A 26,510-nucleotide genomic window follows, 5' to 3' on the forward strand; every position below is an offset into this window, starting at 1 on the left:
GGAAATGTTATTACTAAATGCCCGAGAACAACCGGTATCTTCCAGCAAATTGATAATAAAATCCCCACAAAGCAGCATTTGGTACTGATGAAAAGAAGAAAATTTAAGCAGTTCTGCTAAGAATTCCAGAAATACAGTTACATTACCAGCAGGAGGGCGGTATAAGACAGCGTAAATGTTGATACTATTGGTCAGGCACAATACCTTGTAGTCCGGCGTCACGCGTCTCTACTGTTATAGCAGTTCGCGCTGTAAACTCTTTCTAACGTGTATAGCCACGCCACCCCCGCGCTTTCCAGTTCTGTTGATAAAGTAATGATTGTATTCATCTAAATTTACCATGTCACTGTTTATGTTGTACCAGGTTTCAGAGAGCATTATGATGTCGAACATAAATTGAAATTTAATGAAAAACATGGTCAGCTAATCTTGTTTAGGCGAAGCGGAACGTGCATTAATGTGAAGAGCAAAAACAGCGCTCTGTGCATTGGGTGCGACTGCAATTTCACATGTCAAGGAATATTCGTGATAATACATGAGACACAACACATACTCATACCGTGACTTGGCTATTGGTTCCACTGTTACCTGGCTTTCTCTTGAAGTTAGTACAGACCCATACGGCAGTGACCATTTCCCCACTTCACTAACATATATAGGTACAGGCCCAAGCAGTCCATCTTCCCATAAGAGATTCAATGAAGCAAGACCCAACTGGAATACATTTAGAGAAGCTACACCATATATCTATAAAAGACCTACACGTTGAGGAAGCAGCCCAACTCATCATCACGGCGCTCATCCTCGACGCCACTGAAAAGTCTATTGCCCACTGCTCCGGTGCCCCGCGCAACAAAAGGAGGCTCTGGGTGAGCGGGGGCTGTAGGCGGGCACAAGAGGCCAAGAACAAAAGCCGTGGAGTGTCCTTCGCCGGTACCCTACGGCAGATAATCTCATGTTTTTCAAACGCGCAAAGACGTTTAGGAAGCCAGTGCATTGAGGCGAAAAGGGAGAGTTGGCGCACCTTCTCCACTTCAATCAATTCATACACAGACACACACAAAGTCCGAACACTAATACCACAACTCAAAGAACAACAAACACACAAAACATCCACCCTGCCCCTGGTTATTACAACAGGGTACACACTGGAAGACCAGGTGAACACACTCGCACAACACTTCCAGCACGCATTCAATTCAGCACACTACACCAACACTTTCATAAAGCGCAAAACATGCTGTGAGAAGAAATACTTGCGAGATGGTAATAAGTCGACCTCATCCTTTAACACCCTCTTCTGAGTTCATGAGCTGAAGATGGTACTCAGTACCTGTAAGCCTTCAGCTGCAGGTACAGGTAGCATTACATACAGTATGATGCAAAACTTACACGCAGACAGAATCGAAACCCTCCTTCACTTCCACAGCAAAATATTTCTTTCAGCGCGCCTTCCAGGGTCTTGGAGGGAGGCCATCGTAGTGGCCTTTCTTAAAGAGGGGAAGGACCGTTCCTCTCCCGCAAGTTCTAGTCCCGCCGCCCTGACGAGGTGCCTCTGTAAGCTGCTCGAGATGACACATAGGAGACTGATGTACTTGGAGTACAATGGTCTTCTCGGCAGCTGCCAGGCTGCCTTCACGGCAGGAAGATTCACCAACGATCAACTGGTTGCGTTGGAATCGTATGTAAAACGATGCTTTCATCATTAACCTGTTTTGCATAACGCTCTCTTCTATATGAAAAATTTCTATGACACGGCCTGGTGGTATGGCATCACGAGTGACCTCAATACATTTGACGTTTCAGGCAACATGCTGAGCACCCTTGGCAGCTGCTTGTTGGAAAACATTTTGAGGGAGAATTGGCAGTGCACTTTCCAATGTATATCTGCAAGAAAATGGCGTTCCTCAATGCGGCGTCTTGAGCTCTACACTATTAATTGCTAAAATGAACTCACTCCGGAAGTCACTGCCACCAACCATTTCCTATTCCATATAGGTAGATTACGTTCAAATGTATTTCAAAGAAGTACTGACACCAAATTTTGACGCCAAAAAATGATATAATTGGCTTCATGAGTTTGTACACATGGCTCACAGAAATGTTTTCAGCGATCCGATGCCGGAATCACATCTAAAATGGATTTTTATTGTCCAGGCCGCGAGCTTCCACAAATCGGCAGCACTAGCGAAATCGCTTTCGGCGTGACGAAATATCTGCCGGCGTGTCTCGACAGTTCAGGGTGACGGAATATAGTCGTTTTCGGAACCGGAAACGATGTCCTGCGCTACTGTTGTCGGTGCTGTTCGTTTGGTCAGGAGACGTGGGCGTAGCTATGTAGCAATCCTTGTAAACGTTGCGTGTTCGACGTCTTTGCTCTTCAGTTCGTGGCCGGCGCAGGGTGTTCCCTTGCACTGCTGCCGAAAACTGCGCGCTGCCGGCACCGCGTGGTGCGCGGTGTCGACGGGCACCGTCGCGTCGCCGAGCTCGCCCAAGTTTTGCTATGGCAAGCTCCTGGTATGCGAAGCACTGCTGGTGGAAGCCTGTCCGAGCAAATCGACGATGACGCCAAGATGCATTTTTTTCTATGCGACGACATGCAGCGCTAAACGTGGACTGAGTCAGTGGACACGGCAACCCCGCCGTGGCTATGTCGCCTGACACTCCGCTTTTTGTGCAGGTGTTTCTTGGAATTCTTTCTCTTGCTGCGGCCTCTGGGAACAACGCTTACATCTATCAAGGACATGCGCACAACGTGCCTTTGGTGCTTGTCTCCGACGACGTTTTCCATGGATCGACACGGGCCATGAAAGCTGCGTATCTACCACACGTGGATACATCGTACGGCGCATCTAGTTCGAGCATGTTGACGTCACCAGGGGACCACATGACAGTCTGGCTGGCAGCTATAAAGGACGGACACGGGCCAACACTCTTCAGTGGACACAGCAACCCCGCCGTGGCTATGTCGCCTGACACTCCGCTTTTTGTGCAGGTTGGTGACCCCAAATATGGCTTTCATAGTAACCATCTTTGCATAGTGGTGTTGCCGTGTCCACACACGTTGGGAATTTGCGCGAGTGAATGTTTCTCTGTAGCGTGTTTTCTACTAAAACTGTCCGGAGACGTCGAAGAGAATCCAGGCCCTGTTGAAGATATGATCAAAGAAGTGCTGCAGTCGCAGAGGGAAATCCTGGCTAAAATTACTGACATTCAGGAAAAGCAGCAAGCCTCGGAGACGGCAATGTCGCTTGTTGAAAAAAGACTGGAAGCGATCGAAAGTAAATTACTTGGCGTTGACGAAGTTAACACGAGACTTGTTACTTTTGAAGGCTCTATGAGAAACTTTGATGAACAGTTCAACCAAATGTCAAAACGAATAGACGATCTCGAAAATCGTTCAAGACGTAATAACATCATCGTTAGAGGAATAGAGGAGGAAGAGCTTGAAACTGAGGAGGTACTCATACGAAAAGTAAACGATGAAGTGTTTGGGAACATTCTGAAACAAAAATTGCACTCTATCGAAAGAATTCACCGGTTAGGTAGGAAGATACCGGGAACAAATCGGCCAGTGATACTCCGAGTAGGCGATTTCAGGGAAAAAACCAAGATATTTAAACACTGTTCAAAATTAAAGGGAACCCTATTCAGCGTGCAAGAAGATTTTTCTAAACGAGTGGCCGCTACTCGGTCAAACTTGTGGAACTCGACAGCACAGGAGAGGAAAACCGGAGCCAAGGTTATATGGGCTTTCGACAAGATAAAAGTTAACAATGTGCTCTACGCTTGGGATGAAGTAAACAGCCGCCGGTATGCGTCCCCGGCTTCTCCGGCCACTCCTCGTTCGGCTTCGGAAAATGACTGACTCCATGAAAATAAATCTGAATGTTTCAAAGTTTTGAACGTTAATGCAAGAAGCGCCCTGAATAAACTAGATACTCTAGAAAGCATTATAATCGAACACGACGCAGACGCATTGATAATCACGGAAACGTGGCTGCATCCAGACGTATCTGATGTTGAACTGACGCCCCCCGGATATTCGATAATCAGAAAGGACCGCCGCACTAGAGGGGGCGGAGTAGCTATCGTTATTAAAAACGACATTTCCTTTGCGGTACTGGATGATAGAACCGATCTTGAAACAGTTTGGATTAAAACTGCTTTCAACGACCGTAATTTTCTGATCGGCGGTTTCTACAGGCCACCCAACTGTCCTGTAGAAGTGCTTGTTAACTTGGAAGCATTTATGAACTTTCACATGAGCCCAGATGACACCATATTCCTGGCGGGGGATTTTAATTTAGCTGGAATTGATTGGGTATACAGCTCTCCAGGAGTGACGGAAGTGCGGAGCTGTGACCAGTTAATAAATATTGCATTTAATTATAACCTAACACAAATATTGTCAGGTTTCACTAGGGTTGGCGCTGAAACTTCAACGCTTTTAGATCTTGTTTTTGTTTCAAATCGCCTATGTCCTTTTGTTGCGAACTGTGACATCGAAGATGGTATATCGGACCATAAAATGGTGGTAACGTCTTTGAGTATGTGTGCGCGTAAACTCGTTCGGCCTCCGAAAGTACCGGTATTGAAATTTGCTTTAGCTGACGATGTATCTATTTTAGATTACCTCGAAGTATCGTTGGATACATTTTTAGGCCTAGCAGATTCTGGCGCAAGCGTAGACGATCTATGGAATTTCTTCTCAGACATGGTCAATCACTGTGTGCTATGCTTTGTGCCTAAAAAATTCAAAACTACGAATAGAAAGAATCCCTGGATAATCAGAGAGATAATTCACGTAAAAAGAAGGCTAAAACGGATGCGAGCATCTTCTTCAAAAAACTGCCGACCCATCGATAAAAGCCGCATTTCTACTATGAGTCGTGAATTGAAACAGCTCATCAAGGAATCAAAAAATAAATTCTATAACGTAAGATTAAAATCTTTTTTGGAAAACGCCCCTGGAAAAGTTTGGCGATACGTTTATCCCCCACCCGCCTCTTCGCATGATAACAGAGACAGAGCCCCAAACAAGCCACACGCTTTCAACTCTTTCTTTTCGTCGGTCTTTACGCGTGATAACGGCGTCCTGCCCGATTTTACAGATGAATCAGTAAGGCCCCCATTTGATGATATAACGATTGACGAACAGGGTGTGTTTAACCTTCTGCTTAACATAAATACTAAGAAAAGTACCGGACCTGACGGAATTGCTAATGAATTTTTGAAAAAATATGCAGAGTGGGTATCTAAATTCTTAACTGTAATTTTCCAAGCTTCTATTAACCAGTGTTCCTTTCCTGGAGCATGGAAGCGTGCTAAAATTATTCCAATTCATAAAAGTGGCAGCAAATCACACGCTACAAATTATAGGCCGATTTCCCTCACTAGCACTTGTTCGAAGTTATTTGAACATATAGTGTCGAAGCATCTATTATGCTACCTTAACGATTACCATATTTTAAACAAATGCCAACATGGATTCCGTCAGGGACTCTCTACAGTAACTCAGCTAATTGAAACTATCCATGATCTCTCGTACACAATAAACAGCCGAAGTCAAACAGACATAATATTCCTAGACCTTGCCAAGGCTTTCGATAAGGTATCGCACCCTAAGTTGCTATTAAAAATTAACACCTTGTTTAGAAACCCCCGGTTATCTGAGTGGTTCTCGTCATACCTTAGCCATAGAGAGCAATTTGTCGAATATGAGGGCTTTCAATCTTCCTTCTCGCCTGTGGAGTCTGGTGTACCCCAGGGAAGTGTTCTGGGCCCCCTGCTATTTCTGTTGTTTATTAATGACATGCCGCGTAACATTACTGTTCCAGTCAGACTGTTCGCAGATGACTGCGTATTGTACAACCGTATTGAAAGGCCTGCCGACCAGATCGAATTAAATGACAATCTGCAAAAAATAAAAAACTGGTGTGACCGCTGGCAAATGGTTTTGAACATCCAAGAAACTGTATACATGTCTATTACTAGAAAACGAAGTGTTATTGATTATGTTTATTGCATTGAAGGTGTGCCGTTGAGAAAAGTATCAACAATTACGTACTTGGGTTTGAAGCTTACATATGATACGCGTTGGAATGAACATGTAGATTATGTATGCAATAAGGCCAGAAAAGCATTGTGGTCACTTCGAAGAAATGTGTTTAATGCCACCCCTGAAGTTAAAGCTTTAGCGTACAAAACCTTAATACGACCAATTATCGAATATGCTAAAATTGTGTGGGACCCGTACACTTCCGGATGTCATTCGAAACTGGACAAGATTCAGCGGCTTGCGGCAAGATTTATTTTCAACAAATATAGGCGCTGCCACTCTTCCACCGAATTATGTGAACTTGCTGAACTTCCTTCTTTAGAATTGAGAACTGAATATGACCGATTGAAGTATCTTTTTCTTATTATTCATGGCCATGTTAAAATTGACAAAAATGAGTACTTTCGCATAACTCCCGACGAATATTTTCGCAGTCGTCACAGCATGTATATCCCGCCTCCGACTGTTCGTAATGGCTGTTTTCAATACAGTTTCTTTCCTAGAGCAATAAAGCAATGGAATATGTTAACAGACGCCGCAGTAAGGACGTCATCTATAAATGAATTTCTCAAAATTGTGAAAGGCACACACGTTCGCGCTAAAGGACCTAACCAAAAGTGAACCATGTCATCACCTGTGTTTGTAACGCTTGTTATTGCTGCCTCAATGTTGCAATTCCAAAGTATTTTGTGTTTGCATTTCCTGAGATGTACTTTGTTTCTTCCTGTATTCAAGTGTATTGTACCCTTCCACTCCTGTAATAGCCCAACAATGGGCTGACAGTATCGATAAATAAATAAATAAATAAATAAATAAATAAGTTCGTGCGCGGCGACAGCCGCAAGAACTGTCGCCCAAGCCAGCGGGCTAGGGGTTGCTCGGGTCACCTTGGGTGTTGGGAACTTTAGGCTTAGTATCGTGGCGACTATTTGATTGCTGGTATCTGTATAACTGCAAATGACCATCCCTTACACAACTTTTCACCACACTATCATCCCTTTTTTCGCATATTTAGCTTTATTTTGGCAATAATTTCCGTTTCAGCGATCGGTGACCAAGCCATGTGCCGCGGCCTGTTTTAATTCTAGCGCGCAGGTGGCGCCATCTTTCGACCGCTCGCCGCACCGCGGTGCCGGCAGTGCTGGGTCGAAGCGCCGAACCACCTCTGCCGGTCAGCGTAGGCTTACAATAGCGGCAAATATCTACGCCACTTTTAAATTCAGCGGTGATTACAACCCCTAGCACAATTTTTTAACATACTAACATCTACTTTTTCGCATGTGGAACATCTTTTTCGCGATCAGATTGATTAGAAGAGTGGCGACAAGCTGTTGCTATCATGGTCTGCGCCGCTTCGAGCCGCAGTGATATGAAAAAACGGACGATGGCGGAGACATCGCCGTCCTAATCGCCTGGCCAAATAAAGTTGTCCTGTCTGTCAGGTGGCAGCGACTCATCCGAGTCTGACGATTCAGACGACATGTCGACTGCGCGGGAGAGCGCGGACCATGTGTAATCGTAGCAGACGATGCGGCGAACGCATAGAGGAAAACAAACGTCCCTGACGTCACGGGTGACACCGTGACGTAAGGCTGGCCCGCTTTCAGGCTGGCCATCGAACGGCCATTTTCCCGCGCGGCAGCCGAATTTGAAATTGGGTGCAATAAACGTGCTATAATTATTTCTGTGTTTGCGGCTGACGGGTTTCGGTTCGATTTTCGTAATTACTGGGCCAATAGGTATTCTTTACAGCATAAAAACTGAAAGCGAGAAATTTCGTGTCAGTACTTCTTTAAGTCTTGTAACTTCTCCATTTGTGAACGCCAAGCCCAGCTTGGGCTGAGCAAACGTGCTGGCTGGGCGGACACAAAGGGCTCTAAACTGAATAGTCGAAAAAGGTACTTGTGTTCTCCCGGAAGAGCGAGACAGCTGCGGACCCTGATATCTGTAATATGGGTGTATTATTTCCTGTCAGAATCAGAGGGAAACTGACGTTTTTAGGCATAAAATTCGCTAGAAAAGTCACCTTTATCCCTTACTTCAAATAGCTCAAACAGAAATGCCTAAAACATTGAACGCTCTTAAAGTTCTCCCAAACCTATCCTACGGTGCGAATAAAGAACTCCTTCAGCGTTTGTATAATGATCTGATGTGATCCCGGCTGGACTATTGCAGTGTTGCCTATGTGTTAGCGACTAAAACAGCCTTAAAAATTCTGGACTCAGTGCTGCACCTCGGGCTCCGGCTTAGGTGTGCGGCTTTCCGTACTAGCCCCCTTGAAAGCCTCTGTGTAGAATGTAACAAGTTGAGCCTAGAATTTCAGCGAAAACAGACGAACCGTGTTTATTTTTTTAAATTTGATCAATGCCTAACCATCCATTCAAGTAAGTCTTTTATGATACATCCATATCCCAGCTTTTAAACCGCCCATCTATTTCGTCTCCGATCTCATACACAGCTAGAGGAAGCATCACAAGTATGTCTCCTTTTTGATACGATGAACAAAACTGTTAATAATTCTATAGCCCCATGACATCTTCGTCCTATACCATGTGACTTATCTTTTATATGCATCGACAGAAACGAGTGCCAAGAAGTGCGATTATGCAAGACTTCCTGTCGCGACAGCACAAACTTAACTGTGCATAATCTTGTACTGACGCCTCAAAAACTGCCACTAATGTGTCCTGTACTGCGCATGGGCACAACCATAAATTTGTATACTAGTATCTTCACGGCCCAGCACCGCGTTATACTTGTGAATCATATCCTGCAAACTAAAATTCCACAGACCGTAATCTATACTGATTCTTTAGGCGTTGTGTGGACATTGTCAGCACAAAAAACGTCTAGAAACCACGTTGTCAATCTTCTGACAAGCAGCATTATGCCTTTATATGCGTTAGACCTCGAAGTGACCGTGTGTTGGGTGCCAGGTCACTCTGGAATAGCAGGCAATGAGACCGCATATCAAATGGCCGCGGCTGCTGCACTTAGTACAACAGTGGACATAAGAGCACCCTACCCCGACATGAAGCCGCACATCAGAAAACAACTACAAAAAACCTGGCAAACACACTTGAGTGAACTGGCAGCCAACAATTTATACCTAATAAAACCAGACTTGAACCATACACCACCGACACACACAACCGAAACACCCAAGTTGCCTTTGGTGGGCTACGAATATGGCAAATAGACTAGGACCATACACCACCGACACACACAACCGAAACACCCAAGTTGCCTTTGCTGGGCTACGGATAGGGCACACACATGCAACGCAGTCGTATCTGCTCAGGGGATCTTCAAGACTTCTGTGTAGCATGTGTGGAGAGGCCCTATCCGTAGTTCACATACTCAATCAATGCAAAGCCATTCACACAATACGACGCAAACACTTCCCACAACTGTACAGACTACACATCCCGTTACAACTAGCTCTTCTTTGCTCGGACGATCTCATGTTTTTTGTCCAGTGTCTTTTAAGTGTTTACCAGAAGCAAATTTTTGACATGATTTCATACCATGTATAATCACAACCTTGTATTTACACACGCCATCCGTATTGTCTTTTACTGATTCTACTTTCGCCCTTCTTGAGTTTTAAGTGTTTAGATATTCATCCCTCACAATAAACCACTGATTTGGCGCTCCTCGCCCCAGTTGGTCTTGCGCCATAAACATCCAACTATCATCGTCATTATCAACCAATGCTTTCTGTCAAACATGTTTTTATGGATTTATAAGAAGTTAAGCTTCGCAATCTCATATCGTATCACGCATAATCACAACCTGGCCCTCGTTTGTTTTTACCTGTGTTGCTATTGCCCGTAGGGGGCCCCTTGTGCATCAAGGTGACGGTAGTGGCGACACCGCGGGCCCCGAGCCCATGTGGGTTGGGCCCGCCCACGCCATGGGCTGTGCGTGGCTTTGTCGTGTCTGAGGAAAAAGGCACGACATAGTTTTTTGGGGACCTTCATGGGCTCCTGACAGCGGTAGCACAACACTCCCCCCCCCTTCTCACAGACGGTACCCCCTGTCTGACCCGCACTGGGGGAATCAGCCAGTTGTCTTTTCCTGTCCTCCTTTTTGTTCTTTCTCTTTCCTTTTCTGTTTCTTGACTATGTCCTGTCATCTCCATCCTTCCTTGTTCCAGATTTCTTCAGGCGGCAAATGTTAACCTTGTGCAAAGATGTCAGCCTTGAGTCCAAGCATAGGGTTATTGTGACAAGGTATGGTTAACGTGTGCTACAAAGTCATTTTCCCTTGTTGCGCTCGGTGGTGGGCGACTAGCCTTGCTACCAAAATGACTAGACTTTGTTGCTACAATTCTTACTCCGCTCAAAAAACCTGATTGGCCTTCTAAACGGGGTCGCACCGAAGCACTGCGAATCGTAGCACCCCAGGCAACATTCAGTAAGTGCCTAGTGGAACACTCAACCAACGACAAATCACCAATCACTGACTTGCCAGGGTTCTTCATTGCCACGTGCATTGAAAACATTGCAGGGAGAGATTACAATGCCAACAAATGCTCTCTGGAGACCTAGTTGTTGAGGTATTGCAAAACAACCAAAGCGACAACTTTCTGAAGCAAAAAGAATTGACAACTGGACTGTCACCGTCACGCCGCATCACACTCTGAACACTGTCCAAGGTGTCATCATTTCGGACAAAGAACTACTCAATGAGACTGACGCTGATCTCCTAGAGGGAATGCGAGACCAAGGTGTTGTTGGCGTTTGTAGAATCGTAATGAGAAGAGACGGGGCGGACAACAAGACGCGACACATCATTCTTACTTTCGCCACCTCTACCTTACCCGAGACAGTGAAGGCAGCCCGTATTAGTTGTCGTGCTCGCGCTGTCATACCTAACAAGAGGCGATGCAGGAAGTGTCAGCATTACGGCCATAGAACACTAGCTGCTGTGGCAAGCTCACCTGTCTTATATGTGGCGAAAACGGTCTCACTTCTGAAGAATACCGAGACGCAATTCTGAAATGTCCGAACTGCAGTGGCGCACACGCTGCATACTCACGATCTTGCCATCTTCCAAGAAAGAAAAGGAGATCATTCTTAACAAAGCAACTGAAAACATAAGTTTACCCGAGGCACGCCAGAAGCACAAGTTGTTTTCGGCCACATGCTATGCAGACGCTGACCGGCGGAGATTGGGATCGACGTCTGATTAGTACTGCGACACAGTTCAGCCTAGCTGATGTGTCCCTGTTGTTAACCCTCTCCGAGCGGCCACCAGCTCCTCCTGCCTCTACAGCAGAGTCTTGGTTGTTCCTGATTCTGCTGGAATGCCACCGACAGTGCAGTGCCCCAACGCTACCCCTGCGGAGTCCGTGGAGGACGTGGCGAGGGGTGATGTTGGGACTGGTTCCGCTTCATGTCCAACTCCGTTCGCCCCCACAACACCTAAGGGCATTGAGAGCAGAAATTCGAGGGGCTCCACACAGACCCCTTCCCTTGCTGCACCACAGGCTCCGACTGAGAAGCCTGAGGCCACCTCAGGGACCGTTCCACGAGGTTTACGTCGGAAGGGTAGCAATTCGATGACACCTGAATTATCAGATATAAATATGAACACTTTGGAATTTTAACTTTCACTGTAGGAAAGGAATGAGCACCGCGGCACTCTTGGCCGTGGGAATAAAGCAGCTCCTCGCATCACAGGCTCTAAACAAGACTCACTGACGTAAAACAAGCAACAAACAAACTACGTTTATATTATCTAACGTATGATTGGTGTTGAGAACTTAGTTCAATGGAACTGTGGGGGTCATTAAAAACTTAGATGGTGTATATGAACTTCTTTATAAACATCAATCCATTATGTTTGCCTCCAAAAGACACCCCTCCATCCAAAGCAAAGTAACTTTCTGAGGCAATACACTGTCTTTAGCAGCAATATTTTGGTCTTTGCTCATTAATCTGGCTGGGTTGCCATTGTGACCTGTAAATCCTGCCCATCCCTGTCCATTAAACTGCTCGCCAGCTTTTACTCGGTTGCTTTCCGCGTTTAGATTTTTGGTGGGTTGATTACTAAATGTTCGTTATACATTCCCCTTGATTATTGTCTGTGTACCTCAAAATTCGAGTACTTGGTTGACGAGCTTCTGGAACCCGTCACGCTAGTCGGAGATTTAAAGGGACACTGAAGTGATATGTAAACATTGCGGTGATACTAGCGCAAGTTGTAGCCCGGAGTCCCCAGGCCATGTTTCGACCACTCTGGGCGCGTTTACGTGATTTTATTTAGTAGAAAAATTAATTCGAAAATGCTGTCCTCCTCTCTTTACGCTCGCCCATTTTCTGTGGCGTTTTCGTGTGACGTCGGGAGGAGCCGAGCTCGCTATTGGCTGCGCTACTGCACGGCTGCCCGGCTTTCAGAGTCAGTTGGCCCAGCGTTTCGTCCGCCGGCCGCCGACGGGTCGTCGCAATTCGTTCGTGCATTTGAAACGAAGCCAGGACACGTTTGTGAATGAAAGAATGTGCCTTTCTTTACTTGGTTAGTTTGTACACTGTATCTAGCTCTAAGTCAAGGTCGCTTCACACAAGCGCTGCACAAGCGCACATGCGACGCTTCGCTGACTGGTACGCCAGTAGGAAAATATACGGCCTCTTGAAGGTGGGAGAACAGTCAGCGAAGTCAATATAGGTACTAAGGAAATAAAATAAACTGATATTTTTACCGTACAGGCTAAAACTAGGTTGCGGGAAGCACTTTTTTGCGCTGGCCGAACAAGCACAGCGGTCAGCAGCACGACTACGCATCTGCGAACGCTTCTCCGTCTAAGAAATGCCATTGCTGGACGTGATATATTGTGGAAACTTGGGAGATGTTTACTGCACGAGCGCAAAACAACAAATAGTCACCTAAGCTGCTTTAAATGCCGAAACTAAGCAAAAGTGTAAACTGGTTATATAATATATACCTCATATTACCAAGGTCAGCAGAGCCCGCCCCGTGGCCGAGTGGGCTGGAGCGCTAGGTATGTCATCGGAAGCGTTTTGCAAGTCGCGAGTTCGAATCCCCGCGGGTACGTGCTTTCTTTTTCTATAAGTTACCTTTTTCGTTTTCCGTCGATGTTTTCTATACTGAGTTCACCTTTTTTGGGCCGCAACCTTCATTGCTCCACAAACTAGTTCACAGAACGCGCGCAGGCTGGCACTGGCGCGCTAGCGAGTTCTCGTTGGCGTGCTGTTGCCATAAGCACCGACTGATTGCGGGCAGTGGGCACAGGCCAGAATCAAGAGACCCTTGGCCTGGTGCCAACACGCTTTTTACGATACAGGCATGAGTGAGTCAAGCTAAAAATATGGGGGAAAAGCGCATGGCATTTGAGCGTCTGCGGGGACGCGGAGGGCGTTCATGCACTGCGTAGGCCTCGGCTAGTGAATGCTACGATCTCAAGCCGCCCTGGGAGGCTTATCTTACGCATTTTACAGCCGACAACATGGCAGAAGCGCGTAACGAAGATTACTGAGATATTGAGAATGCCCATCCAACAACGCCATTGGTTGTGTTTTACAGAACCGAAACTGAAACCGAAACTTGTTTGATTGCTAACCTTGGGCATCGTTCAATCACGGTGCTCCCTCCTCCCAACGTCACAGCGTTAGCTGGTGCGGCCGCCGCAAACCGCGCATGGTAGTTTTTCTTCTTTCGCGCTGTGCAAAATAATTACCGATTTGTCAACCGGATAAACGATTAAAAGTGTGCTAATTTGAGCCAGTCTACGCAGTGCAAGCAAAAACGGGAGCCTGAGAAATTCACTTCCGTGTCCCTCGGGCTCTGTTAGATACGATGCCTGTGGCCAAATAATTGAACATTTCTTGGTATTATCTGGTGCATACCTGTTCAACAACAAACAGCTAACATATTATAACACCACAGACAACACATGCTGACACATAAACTTGGCAATTGGTTCTGCCATTGTATTCCCACTCATTGAGTGGCATGTGGATAAAAACCCATTAGGGAGTGACCACGTCCCAGTAATCTTAAAGTGCCTACACAGAGCCCTCCCCTGCAACCTCAACTCAAATATTTAAAGGAACCGCTGCAGACTGAGAGAAATTTAAGCAGAAATCTGAACTCCCAAACTCTTCGATAGAACACTTGGTTATTGTTAAGCCTGTAGCCTTGTCACAGCCCATATCTTTTATGCTGCAGAAAAAGTCACTCGCCTGACTTCTGGTAGCACAAGTAAACTAAAGGGACTCTGGTGGAATGAAGAGTGTCAAGAAGCGCGCCAGGCACAGAAAAAGGCGCGGGGCATTCGTCGCAGATGCCCACCTGTGTACAACCTTCTGGTATTCAAGCGCACCAACGCCATGGGAAGGCGCATTTGGCGTCAGGTGGAAAGAAATAGCTGGTGCCATTAAAATAGCTGGTGCCCTTAAATAAAATAAATTCCTTCACAAATACGCGAAATGTCTGGATTAGGATATGAAAACTTTACAAACAATGGACATATAACTTACCCCTTGTTAACACCCCTGGTGACACCTTAGAGGACCGGGCAAATGCGCTGCCGCAACACTTAACACATCTCAAGCTCCTCACACTGCACAAGCACATTTACGCACTACAAAAACTCGGCTGAGCAGAAGTCCATACGTGACTGTAAGCAATCTAATGTCTAATGACTCCTTTAACTCTTCCCTCTCTCGTCACGAGGTCATGACTGAGTTGGCATGTTGCATGTCTTCGGCGCCAGGTGACGATAACGTTACGTACACCGTGATCAAACACCTTCATACAGACACAATCCATACTCTCCTCTTTTTGTTTAACGAAATATGGCGTGCCGGGCACTTTCCCAAGAAAATGAAACAGGCTGTCATTTTGCCATTGCATAAAGAGGCAAAGGATTCCTCCTGCATTTCATGTTATCGTCCGATTGCCTTGTCCAGCTACTTGTATAAGCTTTTCGAAAAAATGAAAAATGATCAACAGACGGTCGCCATACTTCCTGGAATACAATGGTATTCTCGACAGCTGCCAGGCAAGCTTTCGGTCGGGCAGGCAACAATGAACCAACTTCCCGCTTTTGAACCCTATGTGAAAAATGCCTTTGTTAACAAACAGCATTGAGTGTCTATATTTTTTTATCTAGAAAAAGCATAGGACTCTGCTTGGCGCTACGGCATCCTACGGGACGTAAAATGTTTTGGTATTTGTAGAAATGCACTTAATGCACCTGAAAGCTGTTTGGCTGAACGAACATTCAGTCAGGGTTGGTGATGCACTATCCGCGCTGTATATGCCTGAAAATGGCGTTCTTCAGGTTGAACCACTTATTTGCACACTTTTCTTAGCTAAGATGAACACACTTACAAAAAGTGGGCCCATCTCCCCGCGAGGGGGACTCGAGTAAATGCGTCGCATAGGGGGTGGGTGTATTGCGTTAACGTTTGGTGTTTGGGGAGTTGGTGGTAGTGAATGCGTTGTATCAGCAGCTTCTTGACGTAGTTTGAATGAGTCAAGGATATCAGGCGCGTTCGTAGCGTTTCATTCTGTGTCGGTTCTGTGGCTTAGTGGAAAGAGCACGATGTACCTTGCGTTCCGCCCAAAGGTAGTGAATGCGTTGTATCAGCAGCTTCTTGACGTAGTTTAAATGAGTCAAGGATATAAGGTGCGTTCGTAGCCCTCCATTCTGTGTCGTCTTTGTGGCGCAGTGGATGGAACACCATGTACCTTGCGTTCCGACCGCAGGGTCGTGCGATCGAAACCAGGCGCCGGTAAGTATTATGTTTTTTATATAGTGTAGGGGGAGGGGGGAGGGGTGCGGACTACTACGGACAACTAGAACGGGAGACATCGTGAGTTAAAGAAATTCTCTGCATTTAACAGCTCTTCCGCGTACAATTTTTTCGTCTATTTATGGGGATGATGTTCATGTCAAACTCCGGTCCTGTAACATCTATTTGTGAGCGGTAGGTACAACTTGCTTCAAACAGGCTTGTAAAATGAGGAGAAGAAAATGGCTTTAAGCTAAATTCTCAAAAGAGCACATATGCCTTGTTTTCCAGGAGGCAAGGTATTCACCCTCAGCCCACCATCCAGCTGAATCGAGTAGCTGTGCCTGTGAAAAAGGAGCACAAGTTTTTAGGCATTCTGCTAGATGAAAAGCTGTCATTTATTCCTTATGTGAAGCTACTCAAAATAAGTGTAAAGAGGTAATAAATATCCTAAAAGTCCTATACCATTCCTCCTACGGCGCAGATAAAATGTGCCTGCTACGTTTCTAGAGCAGTTTAGTGAAGTCGCGGTTGGACTAGGGGACCGTAGTATACGGGGCAGCTTCCAAAACCGCTTAAAATGCTTAACCCTGTTCTCCACCTGGGGCTTTGCCTTTCGTCAGGAGCCTTCCGAATGAGTCCTGCCCAAAGCTTGTACGTGAAATGTGACCAGTGGTTCCAGGAAGACCAGCGCTTACACACACACGCATTGTATGGTGCGAAGACAACATCTATAACAATCATCCTTTCTCATGTATTATCTCAGCTCACCTAACGGGAACAAAACCACCCGGCATTTTGTGCAGAATTCCATAATGTGCCATAAATGAATTAAAACAAGCAACTAAAAATAGAATGCACCTTGGGCAGTTGAACCTGATTCTTGCGATTGCTATCCAGAACTAGGACCTCTATGCCAGGGGACCAGCCGGTTCGTGTTTGTTTAAACAGGTGTGTACTTGCTTGGTTGTCTCATCCGTATCCGTTTTGTTTTCTCAAGAGTATATAGACCTGTCGAACTCGGTCTCTTCTTTTTATTGAGACGCAACGTACATGCGTGCATTTATCCACATTTTATCGTTGCCACTTCACTGCGTTCTATACCGAATGATATGGTTATCTATAGAGATTCAATCACAATAAGTGTTACTGTTTAGGCGGGTGTGGGCGCATTTAAGCCGCCCTACTCCCCTGTTGTGCTTTCCCTTTTGTCTTCGTCTGCCGGCTACGACGCCTGAGGGCACAGGCCACCTCCTACCACCAGCTACGCTCACCACGATGTTTTCCCGCCGAACCGAAGAGCAAAACTAAAGTTGAATTGTCACCTTAGTCTTTGACAGCTTCATTTTTGTTGGCTCAGAGGAGGAAACGCAACTCTGAATAGGGCACTGCTACAGAAAACAGATGGAGACGCAGGTTTCTCTAGGAGTGTTCGCCGGTCGAAGTGTTCTATCTTGAAAATTTGTTTTAGCCCGAACTTAGACGTGGAAATTACTCACGCCGAATTCTCATTCGTTGTACTTCCCAAGGCGGCGTGTCGCTGAGCCGCATGTGCTGCTCAGTTCATTCTAAGACATGCAGTTGCACATTTCTCACTCTGACCGGCTTTTCATACGCCACATTTGCCTCAGGGCGCAAAGATAAGTCCCGTGGAATGTAAAAAGAAACCTCACTACGAGAATTCCTTGCCCTCAAACATTTCAATCCCTTCCAATCGAAGGCGTTTAAGTACACAAATTTTTTGGCGTTTTCTTTCACGAAAATATTCTTTGAAATCACCATGTTGATTTTGTTAAATACGAGACCGCACAATCTATTGAAGTGTTAAATAAACTGCGTCCTTTGTTACCAACAACTGTAAAGCGCCAACTGTATTTCTCGCTTGTTCATTCTCGTTTGTAATATTGTCTGTTGGTTTGGGGTGTTACTTCTAAGTCCAACCTTAACTTTCTCGTTTCGAATCAGAAAAGGGGTATTCGTTTTATCAATAACTTGCCAATGGCTGTTGATACCTTACCTTATTTTGCACAAACTTTAATTGTTAGTATTCAATATCTGTACGAACTTAAGTTAGCTGAGACCATATACCTTACCTATATAAGTGACCGCGAATCCTTTCTCTTACAGTACACAGACACTCATCCACACTACAGCTTTCGGCATACTGTTTTCAAGAAAGACAGGATCAGGACGAATTATGGTACCCAGCTGTTAGAATGGCATATACCAAATTTTTTAATCTATCATCCCGAAATAATAAGCCTTTTTTATTGGTGTAGGTGTTTATAGTCATTTAAAAAGCAAATTAAACTTTACTTTATGAATTTATTATGACTTACATTGACCTGATTTGCTACGTTCATGTTCTTCGCATCTGTTTATGTAGTGTTTATTTGGATTGTAAACTATGCACCCGCTTTTGTTTGCTGGCTTTTGTTTGCTGGCTACAATGTATGTATTAGTGTAATCCTGCTAATTCTCGTGTCAAATGTTGGTTATTGTATAACTCTGTGTTGCTATCTGATTGTCCCTTTTCTTCTTTTGTTTTCTCTTTTTCCTTTCTTTTTCTTTTTTTATATGAAACATTTTCAAGCTTGAAGCGCTGTCTGTGCTGCCAGTGTCACTGGAAGCCAGAGGTCAAGTCAGGCGACATTCACGTCGCCTTTAGCCTCGGTACCATGTACGCCATTAGGCCAAATAAACTTCAAATTTCAATCAATTAATAAATCAATCAATCTGACCAACCCACGATCAGAAGTTTACACCGTTTAGCCTACCTCGCTGACAGATTTTTAGCACTCATCTCATACCATGTGTGGCATCAGGGCTACCCGATTACAGTCAGGGTGGTTCGGAGCGTTTTTATAATCCAGGGACATCACTGCCATCACTGCAGCTAGTATCATCTTATGATTCCCACAGCGCTGTCACCCTTAGACATCATCATTGTTACCTCTCATCTTAAACATCTTCGCTTTTTGGAGTAAGGACTGTTTACACCCATATATGCACCATCTTTGTCAAGTACATACCAATAATTGTCATGGCATTTCAGCCACAAACTTGACAAAACAAACATTTTCTTGGTGCGCTTTGGCCTCAGACGCCCTTGCGCCAATCAAACACACATAGGAGTAGTAGTCTCTTGCTATATAATTTTAGTATTGACTTTTAGTCTACCGTAGCTACCCATCTGCTTCTGGCACTCGTTGCACCAGTTGGCCAAGCACCATAAAATGCAACCGTCATAATCATTGTGTGCTAGCACTGTCTTTTCGACATAAGCAAATGCTAAAATTTACAACCCGCCTCGCTGTTGCATGCCTGCGTGCATGATACCAATAGCTTTGTTATAGCACCTGAACGAATGTTTTCCTCCCAGCATATTACAATATAGCCCAATGCTTGTTGTGCGATTTACAAAAGATCTCAAGAGGCTGCGGAGCATCTCCTACCTGTCAGCGATGTCAAAAAAATTCCCCCGCATTTCCCCGAGGGGGAGAATGTGAAAGTGCGAATGCACGGTTGTCGGCCCGCTTGCGGCGCTTGCGCTCGGCCCCCGCAGCCCACCCCCTCGCCGCCTTCTCTTCCATCTCTTCCATCGGGTTTGTAGTATCACGTGTACACCACGCAGTTATCAAGCCGCTATAACGCCGCTGAGTCGCCAACGCACGCCGCTGACGACGTAGTTTGAATGCGTTAAAGATATAAGGCGCGTCTAACACTGATATCACCGTCGCGTCTGTGGCTTGGTCGGTAGCGCGTCGCGCTGCGGCCCGCAAAGTCCTCGGATCGAAACCTGGCGCCGGATGCTGTTTTTTCTTTAAAGAGCACTGCGGACGCCGCCGCCGACGCCGGCGGTGGATGGTTTGGGGTCGCTTATAAAGAGCATTCGCTCTTAAAACCTAAAGTGCGCACCCCTCAAGGACTTCAGCACAAACGTTCATTATTGAGCGCTGTTGATTGATATCAGGGGCCGCCGGAGAGCAAACTACGATTCACAGGTGTTGCTTCTCATATGTATTTATGCGAGTTCCGACGAAATGTTACAGGGTAAATATTTGGCTTATCTCTCTATTTTGCCGGTACAGCTAGCCGTCCGCTATCAGCCGTACTCACCAAGTGTCCATAGAAAGATGTCACCACTACCTACCGGAAAATACAACTCAGGCAGCAAGATGCAGATGTTAACTGGATAGTGGGAACAGGGCAATGATGCTACGGCGTATGGCATGACAGGAATGGTGCGTGGGTACTCATTGGAAGTCGCGTCTGCGCATTGACTTCGTTCTCCCGCCATTGGTGCATGGGCCGATGAGCCACTGTTGACGTGACACCGTCACTGAACTCATCCGGTGAATTTCTGTTAGGGCTTTCTGGCATCAGCCGTGCATCTAAAGCGACCACAGAAGAGAGTGTTTCCGTCTTAGGAGAAGTACGTCTGTGCACCCTAATGAGAGAGCTCGCGCCTGAAGCTGTAATCGGGTGTAGTTGGAATGTGGAAAGAATAAAGCCGGCCCATAGGCTTGCCGACAATGACAATGCTCCACAGAAGACAGAAAGGATACGTGGTTTTGTCAATTGCATCTTCTGCAGAATGACGCTCCTTCGCACACAAAGCCGTTGTTGTTAGTTTCATTAGGTTAATCTTCAGCGCTCGGAGAGCATGAATGACGATTCCAAGGAGCTCCGTTTGATGGTTTTCTTTGACGACGAGGTAACAGTATCGCGTCTTGCATCTTAAGACCTAAGGGTATACGCCCCTAAAATGCTTTTAAATGAACTGAATTGAAATTTTTGGCGCTTTTTGTACCTATACTATACTTTAATAAATGCACATAACGGGATGTTTGGAGGTTGTATATCCCTCGTGTGCCCGCTACAAGCGATATTCTTGTTACTGAAAACCGTGGGTTACACGAGATCTACGTACATCAGAAAAAGGAAAGCTTGGTTGTATAAAAACTTCCACAGAACAAACCAGATATCGTTGCTGGCAAAACTAAAGGTTCTAGGAACCCAACTTAAGCAAGAAATGAAGCAGGCCAAACACAAGTACTTAACGACTCTCGCTGATAGAATCAAAACAAAGCCAAAAGATGTATGGCACTACATAAAAATCAATTAAAAAGATTCTGTTAGCCTTCCACCTCTCTCCCACAGTGGTGTAATAATAAAAGACGATAAGGGTGGAGCTGAATGCTTTAATTCTGACTTCCATGCGGTCTTTTAAGAACAAAACCCACAAACGATTTCCACTCCCTTACCGCAATTTAAAAACATGAATGATATTGAGATAACTGTGTCAGGGGTAAAATCATTGCTCGCTAATTTGAATACACACTCTGTGCATGGCCCTGACGGCATATCAAATCAAGTTCTTAACCGCTGCGCAGCCCATATTGCTCCTTTTCTAGTCGTAGTGTTTACACTATCTTTAAACTGCGCGACGTTGCCCAGAGAGTGGAGAATATCAAACGTCACACCCCTACATACAACCGGCGACAAAGATAAACCTTGCAACTACTGACCAGTTTCACTAACCTGCGTTTGCTGTAAAACCTAGCAAAATAATATGTACTCATGTCTGATCAAGCACCACCAAGATAGTAAATGTTCAACGCCGTGGCAACTTGGGCTTCAGACAGGTTTATCTTGTGTAACGCAACTTACTGCGCTTATTCACGATATCGCTCTAGGTTTTGATAAAGGTATGCAGGTAGATGCCATTTTTTTTAAATCACAAAAAGCTTTAGATGTTGTTCCACACAATCTTCTACTTTACAAGATGTCGTTTTTAGGCCTTCCTAAGTATCTCCTAAGCTGGGTGAAAGACTACTTGAGCGATCGCCAGCAGCAGGTACTTCCTAATGGTGTTTCATCATGTCCTGTTAGTGTTTTTTCTGGGGTCCCACAGGGCTCCGTCCTTGCACCACTACTTTCTCTTAATTTCATCAATAATGTTCCCATCGGACTTAAATGCACTGTATCATCCTGTATCACTACTTTCTCTTAATTTCATCAATAATGTTCCCATCGGACTTAAATGCACTGTATCATAAATGATATATCATCCTGTGAAATGTGCAGAAGACGGAGATTTGATGCAAATGGACCTTCACAGAATTATCACTTAGTGTACAGAATGAAAGATGAAGTTAAACATCTCCAAATGCTATCACGTCCAATTTACAAACAAGAAAAACAAAGTGCACTCTTCATTATCGTTGCAGAAGAGTAAAATAAAGACTGTAGACACGGTAAAATATCTTGGTGTGACCCTCACAGAAACATTAGACTCGACCACCCCCATCGACGCAATAATCAGCAATGCATATCGTCTTCTTTATTTCTTCCAGGAGAATTTTAAGGATGCCCCCAAAACACTAAAAGAAACTCTTTATTTCACAAATATAAGACCAGTACTTGAATATGCATGCACAACATGGGACCCCTCGACTGCATTATTACAAGAAAAACTAGAGAGAGTTCAAAAACGAGCTTCTCGGTTTGTAACCCGTAATTATAATTTTAACGCCAGGAGCTCAGAAATTATAAACAGTCTTGAATGGAAGTCGTTGCACCAGAGAAGAAAACTGCTAAGGTTGAAATTTATACACAATATTTACAATTAGGAAACCGGAATAGATAAAGATTTATATTTAAAACAGCCACACTATGTATCCTCACGCAGAGATAATGCACGAAAGATTAAGGAATTGCAATGCTGCAATATAGTATTCAAACAATAATTTTTTCCTGACACTATTAGTGACTGGAATAATCTCCCAGACGAAGTGTTTCTTGTCGCGAATTTTGCTGGGGCTATTGGCGATGAGATGTTTGAGTGGCGCCCCCTGGCTCTGTCGTCAGCTTAGAGACTCGCGCCGCTGTCGTCTGCTACAATCCGCTTGTGAAGGGCACCAGCGTGTGCTAGAGATCGCCCCATGTGATGCTTTAGTACTTAAAAAAGCTCATTTACAGTAATTAAGCTATTTCGTCAGCTTCTGACAACTCTGAATAATTTCAAGCTGTATCCCGGAAACGTTTGCCACACACAAGGAGAGAGAGAACACCTTTGTTCAGAGCATGGGTCAGAAGATCGTCTGTAACTCGTCCTTTCTAGCTTATTTACGAGGGTCCGTGCTCAGAGCTACTCGATAAGTATTCAGAATGCGTAGGCTTCCATAAAGTATTTTTAGATGCTCTTTTGAAGACTCGACTGTTTTCAATGCTACGCACCAAGCAGCGCGCCCTTACACGCGCATCGCACAGCGGGGAATGAAACGGCTGTCTTCTTTTTATTTTGTTGTTGGTGACTTGTGTCAAACGAATGTTTTTTTCTGTGCCCAATGCATGAATTTTTCTGCATTGCCACAAAAGTGTTATTACGAAGCTTGGGGGTGTTAGGGAGGCTCACTAGGTTCGTGTGGATATTTTCTTCAGGCTGTAGGGCATACAGTACCTCCTTCGCAAGTTGGCTTTCGTTATGGCCTCGTGCGTTGCTTATCCACATGCAAATCCGATGAAAAGGTTTCTGCTATGGCGCAGACAACGTTGTCCAGAGTACTCGAAGGAGGCTTTTGTGCACCGAATTTTAATCTTAGCCATCGTTATTATGTCGAACTCACTCTCAGCATGCACAGTTATGATATGATTACGGTGGTGAAGGCTTGATATAGTGGCTAACGAACGCAATTTATAGTATACGTGCCGGTTGGAGTACAACAATCGAAACCGATAAATATGTACAAGCAGCTCTTTATTGTTTTCCGAGCCTTTCGGGCATGAAGAACAAATGCGGGCCTACTCCGGATGGCCTTCTATGAATTGAAGAAAATTACTCTTACTCCCTTGTCCTGAACGAGGACTCCATGCTCTAACCAGCTCGATTTCCCTGTTAAGTAATGCTTTCTCCTCCACCTCCTTCCCCTCCGCTTGTGTGCAGCTTTACTGTAACGCATATCTGAATATTGGGAACATATGGCTGTGGAAAAGGTACCGAAGTATTCCTCCAGGTCTGAACAAACATAGTGTTACTGTATTTCTAGCCCAGACATGACTCGTATTGCAAAATAAGGCTCCGTACTGGTTGTAAACCTGCTCTAATACCAGCACGCACCTACAGACACAGTAGGTTATTAAGAACTCAACCTACATTTTTGCGGCCGATAGTGAATGTCCGCATACTTTCATGCCATGACAATGTAAAGTGATGTCATATAATACTTTCGAGCGTTTAGCAAGGTTTAAAAAACTGTTTTACCTTATATACGATTACTGGGAATCGTAACGCCTTCTGCCAAAGCCGACAGCTCCGAAGTCCCGGGAATTTGTTTTGGTTTTGCATTTTCGCTGTTGTCGGTTATTAGCAGGTGACTGTTTCCTTTGTTGGAAAGACTGCTGGATGTAGGTGCTGAACCATAGCTCTGACTCTTCGCGCTCCACACAGGACCGGCTTCGAAACCAATGGGGCGATGCCGGCAATGTTTATTCCGGAACGCCATCAAAAACTATACTTTAAATCACATCCTGAGCTAGTGTATGCGATTTTAAGTATTTGATTATGATAAAAGATTACGCACAAACAACATCTGGTGCGGTCAAGCATCCAACGTCAACAGAGCCCCAAGAAACAGCAGGGAGAGCGAACCGACTGAAGCAGACGACAAATGCGAGAATCCCTAAGCTGACGTCACGGACACGTGCTTCGCAGCGCCGCCCATGGTCGCGCTTACCGCCAATAGAGCATGCTGTATAATTTTATTTCCAGAATGTTATTTTCCTCATGTATTGTTGTTCAAATAAATCTTTCATTGTTATTTGTCTCACACAAATTTATGTGCTGTATACTATACAAAATACCCCCCTACAATAATGCCCTTCGGGTGCTGTAGGAAAATGTTATAAATAAAGAAATACATAAATATATAAATAAACAAATAGGTAAATAAAAAATAAATAAATAAATAAATAAATACTTTCTCGAAAGAAAGAGATAACAAGCTGAGAGACATGTGGCAGGCGGCGGCGAGAGGATGGCAATTTCGAAAATCCCTAAACTTCAAAATTACCGTCTCGCTACTCCCCCAGAAAGTGAGGAACAAAAAAGGAGAGTGGTAACAAAAAAGAAAGACAGGAGAAAATGGTTTTCACACAGCCTGAAGAAACAAATTTCAGTTTTTGTCACACCCTGTGTGTCGCATACCACGACGACCGTTTGGCGTGACCGAGCACGCGGGGTAAGATTGCATAATTTAGGCCTTGTGCGATGATAAACGCGGCAGAGGACATATTGAATGATGGCACACCGAGAATTGGTCTTACCCGTTTCCGGTTGCGTATTCCCCAGAACATGACAATATATTTGTTGTGCAGGAGCAGCTTACCATCTGGACTATTACCCAGAAGATCATCTTGTTTGGTTAAATGATGGCTATGCAATAACCGTGGTTTGACAAGCGGGCTATGCACTCACGGGTGCTTGAGTTTTGTTTCCCAATAGAACTGAGACTGAAGCAGGCTATCTCTTGCAGAGGCAATGACTCTATTCATCCGTCTGCTTCCACTATTGAGGTAATCAAGACTCATGTACTCCTATTCACGGGAAACTACCCTTTTTTATCTTGTTTGAGAATGCTGTTTAAAGGCATTTTATATCATTTCTTCTCTTCTGCTTCTGGGCGCAAAAAAAAAACAATAAACTTGCCGTAAAGAGTAATCCACATGCGTAACTTCGACATTCCAAAACGAAAAAAAGCACAGATTGTCAGTGTCATCTATGAAAACAACCTGCTAGTTAACTAGCATAGTATTTATGTTGAACTGAGCTTTTGGTATGATGATGATGGCTGTGTGTTAATGGCGCAAGGCCAACTTGGAAAAAGAGCACACAAAAAGTGGTTAATATGACAGATGAAGGTCTAAACACTAAAATTTTTTAAAAGAACGAAAATAGAATCATTAAAATACAATAAGGGTGACTGGTGTAGAAGGCCAGGTTGTGATTATAAGTGCTTTAAAATTACGTCTAAAAATTTTGCTTGTGCTAAATATTTGAAGAGACACTGGACTGAAAACATGGGATCGTCACAGAGGAATGGGACTGGTTGTAATGGGATGTGTAGTCTGTACAGTTGTAGGAAGTGCTTGCGTTGTGATGTGCGAAGTGCTGTGAATTGAATGAGTATGTGAACTACGGATAGGGCTTCCCCGTACCTGCTACCCAGAGGTCTTGAAAACCCCGTAAGCAGATACAAGTGTGTTGCATGTGTGTGCCCTATCCGTAGCCTACCAAAGGAAACTCCCGTGTTTGTGTTGTGTGTATCAGTGGGGTATGGTCCCAAGTGTGGTTTTAGTACATGTAATTTGTTGTGTGTGTGTCCACTGCAGGGTGTTTGCCAGGTTTTTCGAAGTTGTTTTCTGATGTGTGGCTTCATGTCACTGTATGATACTGTTGTTATGTCAGATGGCGTACTAAGTGTTGCAGTAGCGGCCGATGGATCTGCGGTCTCGTTCCATGTGATCCTAGAGTGACCTGGCACTCAGCACACGGTCACTTCGAGGCTTAACGCATATAAAGACATAATGGTGCTAATCAGATGATTGGCTACATGATTTTTAGAGGTTTGTTGCACTGACAACATCCGCACAACACACAAGGAATTAATATAGATTATGGACTG

The 26,510-nt window shown here is 44.8% G+C and overlaps 1 protein-coding gene across 1 annotated transcript; it reads left to right on the forward strand.

Moving 5' to 3' along the window:
* Positions 1-2,863: 2,863 nt before the first annotated feature.
* On the forward strand, positions 2,864-3,868 carry LOC144160785 (uncharacterized). The gene has a single exon (XM_077691949.1). It carries the CDS (start codon positions 2,864-2,866, stop codon positions 3,866-3,868), a length of 1,005 nt encoding a protein of 334 aa, XP_077548075.1.
* Positions 3,869-26,510: the final 22,642 nt, after the last annotated feature.

Source organism: Haemaphysalis longicornis, unplaced genomic scaffold, assembly GCF_048455015.1.
Source record: "Haemaphysalis longicornis isolate Haplotype H1 unplaced genomic scaffold, Haemaphysalis longicornis Haplotype H1 scaffold_11, whole genome shotgun sequence".
Classification (NCBI taxonomy): Eukaryota; Metazoa; Arthropoda; class Arachnida; order Ixodida; family Ixodidae; genus Haemaphysalis; species Haemaphysalis longicornis.

What these genes read in the sequence shown, in the direction of transcription:
- LOC144160785 (XM_077691949.1), top strand. Translation starts at nt 2,864, where the DNA reads ATGTTGACGTCACCAGGGGACCACATGACAGTCTGGCTGGCAGCTATA.